This window comes from Choristoneura fumiferana, chromosome 7 (genome assembly GCF_025370935.1).
Source record: "Choristoneura fumiferana chromosome 7, NRCan_CFum_1, whole genome shotgun sequence".
In the NCBI taxonomy this organism is placed as follows: Eukaryota; Metazoa; Arthropoda; class Insecta; order Lepidoptera; family Tortricidae; genus Choristoneura; species Choristoneura fumiferana.
This window is the reverse complement of record NC_133478.1, coordinates 4273456-4279858: the sequence shown is the minus strand read 5'-3', so window position 1 is coordinate 4279858 and position 6403 is coordinate 4273456. Positions and strand designations below refer to the sequence as shown.

At 44.8% G+C, this 6403-nt stretch overlaps 1 protein-coding gene across 1 annotated transcript in view; it reads right to left on the bottom strand.

Annotated features, from left to right (window-relative positions):
• Positions 1 to 254: 254 nt before the first annotated feature.
• The window catches only part of DAAM (disheveled-associated activator of morphogenesis-like protein), a 70236-nt gene continuing 64087 nt past the window's right edge, over positions 255 to 6403 (bottom strand). Inside the window, 6 exon segments of the mRNA XM_074089881.1 lie at positions 255 to 1865; positions 2427 to 2609; positions 3241 to 3369; positions 3967 to 4204; positions 5272 to 5451; positions 5983 to 6144. Of these exon segments, the coding sequence (XP_073945982.1) occupies positions 1566 to 1865; positions 2427 to 2609; positions 3241 to 3369; positions 3967 to 4204; positions 5272 to 5451; positions 5983 to 6144 (1192 nt within the window). The 3' untranslated portion in view covers positions 255 to 1565.

Below are 6403 nucleotides of genomic sequence, written 5' to 3'. Positions count from 1 at the left end.
TTAACTAAAATAGGTTTAATTGTCGTTTATGAATAAGGGGGTAAGTGTATACAGAATATCAAGTACATATATTATTTGTCCGGTTGCCTCTGTACCGGCAACATGATATGGATATAAGTAATTGTTATGATATCCAATGTTAGACCAAAGAATAGAGATCTAAATTTTCACACCTCACCATTATAAAGATGAGGTCCAGAGTGCAATACTAAGGAGAAAAATAATTGTTTATTGGTGTCTGGAGTAAAACAATATTAGTGTTTCAAGTTTTTATTAAATAGTGTTTATATTAAGGTACAATATATTAATGTACAGTCAACAACACGTATCATCGCATGGCGTGCCAAACCTTAACAGCAAAACATGACATAATCACTTTTAATTACGGTTTATTTTTGCGTGAAAAGTTTTGAAACGCGCAGCCTGGTTGCATGCACAGCTATACGCTTAAAAAATACTGAACAAAACATAAAATTTACATACAAACTCTCATAGACACGCCATTTCAATAAATTACTTATTAAAATCTCATCGTAACGAATTTAGATTAATTAAAATTATATTTACAACGCATCAGAATAAAAAATTAATTTAATAGTGTTGGGGCAATGTAAATGTATCCAAAAAATTTATGTTAGTTATTAAAGTATTAAAAATGTCAAAATCCTATCGGCACGTACAGAATACACTCAATTCCTAATCTATGGTCTCCTCCCACAGACGTACTATAAAGAGAAACTTGAGCGCATCGAACTGTAGAACAACGCGTGTATAATTTATATTACATAGGTACTGTACACGCTTTGTAAGTCAAATTTAAAGGCAATTCAAAAGATCAATTTGAATCGACAGTCCCCTGACCGTGTACATTGATGACTCAATCATCTGTTGGGTAGATTCACTTGCATTCTATCTCTACAGTACGTCTGCGGTATCCTCGGTTAACAATTAGCATACAGTCAATTCCCTAACAGTCAGTAGTCACACAGAGAATAAGCAATATTTGTCCAAAATTTCACTAAGTACCGAGATATGTTCGAATACTGGGATACTAAATCCTATGACGTCCTCTTTGTATAAAAGACTATTTGTGTGCGGACCATTCGAGAAATCAATGAAATAATTTAGGCGATCAAGTGGCTTAAATCTAAAATACAGATCAAAATTCAAGCCAAATTGTAAGAATACAATTCCTCAAACGGCTCCCCACACAATCAGACTCCGTATTCAGCTGAAAAATTTATAAAATTCCATATCTGTTTTACAACCGTAATAATTTTATATCATTATAAAATTGTAGTAAAAAAAAAATACATGCTACTCTATGGTTATTCAAATCACACAAACGCTTATAGATAATGCTCTAAAATTAATAATGTCTATGGAATAACATGTACAGTCTTCGACGCAGTCAGTTCATGCGAGTGCAAAACACGGAAGAGCGACGTTAAAAAAAACGTCAAGAAAATTAGGCACCAGTCGAGCTGAATAGAAAAACAAAATGGCATCGGAGTTCACAATTCGTTGTCACACTACACTTCCTACATTTGTGACGGGCTTACTTGCTAATTCTTGGAGCGTTCCCTGGAGTCCTCTCTGCGTACGCTTTTGGGGGGGGAATCTCGTCCTTTCTGCCCCTTGGATGTTTTCCGGGACCTCTTGAACTTGGCGACGTCGTCACCGAACACGTCACCCGTTCTGAGGGCAGAGATGAGGTCATCGAACTCTCCCTTCTGCCCGTTGGTGAGGGTGGAGTCGCGGGAGTCGCTGTGCCCGTTGCAGTCGCCATTGGCTTTGCCGAGGGACTTGCCCACGGAACTGAGCAGGCTGGAGGCTTGCTTGCGCTCCATTGTGCGTTTTTTTAGCTGAAAAAAAAGATAAAAAATAATGAACTACAATGTTGCCTAGCTGCTTTGCAAACAAATCGCGCAGTTGCGAAGTAGCTAGGTATAAAATAAAGACGTAGCTTGTTTAGATTTAAAGGGGTATATGCGATACGCTATGGCATACGTGTTGAATCAGAACACCGGAAAGGCATTTCCATTATTACCTGTTTATCTAGATTTCTGTGGTTTAAGATGACTGATTTGTTAAAAAAAATCTTGTGATCTCATCCATATGTACTTAAAAAGAAAATCGCCAAGTTTAGTTTTATTTCATTCCCAATCTGGTCGAGCGGTCCCGGCTAACCGATAATCTCAATCCTCACTACACAATTCGACTACCGACCGGCAGTGGACTGGTCTTCATAACAACTTTCTCATTCGCGCTTACTGCACTCGTCGCTTTAAGATAGTGTATTTTTTGGTCCAGGGCCTTTTTCACGCGACGCCGCTACTATCTACTCAAATAGGAATTATGAGAAGCAAATGTGGGAATGTAGCGTGTGGAAGGCGTCTTATTGTCCCCCCCCCCTCCCCCCTCACCTCCTGCTCGTGCCGCGTGCGGCGCTCCTCGTCGTCGCGGCGGCGGCGCGCGGCGTCGCACTCTGCGCGCGCCTCGGCCAGCTGCGCGAGGAACGCGTCCAGCGCGCCGAACAGCTGCTCGGGCGACGCGCTCGCCTCCTCGCCGAATGCGTGCGCGCACGCCTCCAGCCGCGTCTTCATGTCCTAGTCACAATTCAAGGTCATCAGCAATCATATCAAACGTAAAACGTCCACTGTTCGGCATAGGCCTCCCTCCAGTTGCTTCTAACCACTACATCCGTCCATCTCCATCCATATTTACTACGCCAATCAAGATGATAGAGATACTGAAGTTACTACTAGAAACACTGGGGATACAAGGGACACTGACCGGGTATACAAGAGTCACTCGACATAATCGGTCAACCTCTGACAACCTCGACATTAGAATCTCAATTAGCAAGAAACATTTTGGATACCAGGAGAACTAAAGATATTTGCGAAACTTAAAAACACCAAAAAGCCAGGAAAGAGGTCATTCATAAACTACGTCACACATTTAAGGGGAGGGAGGGGTCCAGGTGGTTTGTGACTCAGAAACCAAAATATTTGCGATTTTGATGGAATCCATCCTCAGCGTCCTTTATAAGGAGGAGGGGGGGATGGTCAAAATCGGTGTGACGTAATTTATGAATGGCCCCAAATAATGAAGATAGCGGGGACACCAGAAACTAAACACACTGAGCCATCAGCACCTTCTTCTTTAGCTGTTCTGAACCTCTAAGGTGTAGGCCTCCTTCAGATTATGCAATCTGTTCCGGTGTTGAGCACTCACTTGGAACAAATCCTCGAGCTGGGTGAAGCAGCAGACGGCGTGGGCGTGGAACTCTCGCATCACGGGGAGGAACGCGTCGCACGGCGCCGGCGCGGACAGGGACGCGTGGTAATCCAGTTCGCGAGAGACCTACGGGCGTACAAGCATATTAACAATCTCTGACATTGTCATTCGAAAATTCCATCTTTACCCCGCCCCTCTAAAACATAAACGGTTGGGAGGAAAAATTTATAAAAAATCAAGGTGGTAGTACCTAAGTATATTAAATTTACAAGGAAAATTATAACGGCTCAGATTGCTTGAGAATTATTAGTAGTTTAAGGGGCTGTTTCACCATCCATTGATTAGTGTTAACTGGCGGTTAGGTGTGATGCCGTCTCTATTTGTTTTGTTCGAATAGACGGAGACGGCATCACATTTATCCGTCAGTTAACACTAATCAGGGGATGGTGAAACAGCCACTTAAAGTGCATAGCAGCCTAAGGTATAAAATATACCTAAACCTGGAAGATTCTGTACAGAATGCGAAATCCTTAGAAAAATATTACTTGATTTTTTCGTAATGGCTACGGAACCCTATCTTGGGCGTGTCCGACACGCTCTTGACCTGTTTTTTTATTTGTTTAATTGGCAAAAGAAAAAAATCCGTGTCCTATTTTTCCGATAATCTAATTGACAGATTTATTAGAATTTATTAGGACAGCCTATTGTTATACTCCGGCTTACCTCTCTTAGACCATTCTTCAACGCGCCAACATCTTTCTCCAGCTGTTCGACGCAGATCTTCGCCGCCGCCCTGACATGGGGCAGGTCTTCTTCCAGCAACAGAATGTCCTTGAACTGGACTTCGAGCAGTTCCACCAAGTAGTGGAGGAGGGTGGTGTTGCGGGAGACAGAGGATTTGGTGTCGGCGAGTTTGCTGAGTGAGGACAGGCGGAAGCCTGATGCGTTGCCTCGCGCGCCTCTGTGGAAAAAAGAAGTTTTGTTTTAACTTTGCACATCATGGTAAACTGGCTGGCTGTACGACATTCGACGGTACGGAGGTTGAGACTGGATGAGACGGGCACAAGATCGCCAAGAGTGGAAGAAGAGGGAAGAGGCCCACATCTAAGAATGGATTGGCTCAGTATCAAAAAAAGTATGATGATGATGATGATGGTTAGAAATAAACTAGCTTTTGAACGTGACTTGGTCCCCGCAGAATTAAATGAAAATGAAATCTCCTCATCTCCAAACATACTGTGCCAACATTTCACTTCTGAAGAGGTTTTCAAAAAACAATGAAAACCAAAGCTCAAATCTGAAAGTAATGATTTTCGTCTTGGCAGATTTATATTTTAATTGTCGTTCCCTTATTTCACCTCTTTTTTTGGGGTTGAATTTTCAATCAGTCACGTTACACTTACATACGACTATTTCTAGGGCCGGCAGGACGTGTCGTTTATTTTTGCACGCTCCGCTGTGGCAGATATATCAAGGTGAGTGTAGAAGCTGTGACCTTTGCCGCCGCCCAGGAAACTTCCTGTATGGAGTGGCACATTGAGTCCGGCAACTTTCTGCTTGGAATGACGCTTTAACGTAACAATAAAGTTATCCAGCACGAACACAAACTCAAGCCTAGAGTCGCTGCGAGCGTTTCTTAGCCCGCGCGGCGCGGCGCAATGTAGAAGCTCTGGCTTTAGCCACCGCCACCGAGAACTTCCTGTATGGCGTGACAGTATCGAAAACATACCTGTTCATATAGTTTCTCAGCACCAGCACGACCTCGAGCATCGCGCGCAGGCAGCGCCAGCGCTTCCTTTCCCGCGCGGCGCGCACCACTGTCTAAGATGTTGCTGCCATAGCGATGTTCCCGTATGGAGTGACAAAGTCGTCAACATACCTGTTCATATGGTTTCCCAGCACCAGCACAACCTCGAACATTGCACGCAGGCAGGGCCAGCGTTCATATCACACGCGGCGCGCAGCACTGTACAAGCTGTCGTCGCCACAGCTATATTCCCGTATGGAGTGACAAAGTCGTCAACATACCTGTTCATGTAATTTCCCAGCGCCAGCACGACCTCGAGCAGCGCGCGCAGGCGTCTCGAGCGCGTCATGTCGCGCGCGGCGCGCAGTACGGTGGAAGCGCGCGCGGTGGCCTCGGCCGCCGCCACTGAGAACTTCTTCTTGAAAAGCAGCGTGCGTACGCGCTGCTGATAGTGCGGGATTCTGGGTAAACGAGAAACAAGCGTTGTTAAAGGCCTCAACTAACTCGTGCGAGTCCACGGCTTGGCTTGGCGCGACGTGCCGTTTCAATAGTTTTCAATGGAGCAGAAGCCCGCCTCGCGCAGTACTGCTCTATTAGATGACATGAAACAAGCACGCGGCGCCAAGCCAAGCGACGGGCTTGCACGCAGGTGCGTGAGTTAGCGGAGGCCCTAAGGCCACCTTTGTAGTGCAATTCTTAGCGAGTAGGTGTAAAGACTAAAGGTCATCTTACATCATTCAACGCCGGGAAATGAGCCTCGAATCCATCTCTCAGGTCACGGTTGGTGATGCAACCTTTTGTGAGCATAACCAATTTTTTTTTCAATATTCACTAGATGTACTTAGTAATCTCGTATAGGAACCGATCAGCCCAGGCCATTTTATCGAATTCGTCCTGATCTAATCTTCCTCTGCTATGAACTTAACCGTTAGACATACGTCATGTCATGTGAACGATCAAGTGTTCCCTGATGTCTATGCTCATAAACGTACTTGGAGATTTCGTAAAGGAACCGATCAGCCCGGGCCATGTTGTCGAGCTCGTCCTGATGTTCCTCGAGCAAGGCGGCTTCCTCGGCGCTCGGCGTGAACTTGGCCAGCTGTTCCACCATGTCGATGGGCAACTGCTCTCCGCTGTCCATGCGGAGGATTGCTCTGTAAAGTAAATAACAACTGACGTCTATATCGCACTTAAAAGTACTCATTTTGTGAGTCAAGTTTTAAGTCTAAGGTTAGATGTGGAGGCTAAGAGACACACAGTCGCCACTCGCCATCATAAACATCGCAGCTGACACCGTGCTCAGGAAAATCTGAACACGCTGTTATGATTGAACGGTCGTATGCTGATACTCATAGCGTGTTACACTTTGATGGTCTTTCGGGGGAGGTGCGCTCCTTTATTTATAGTCGCTCA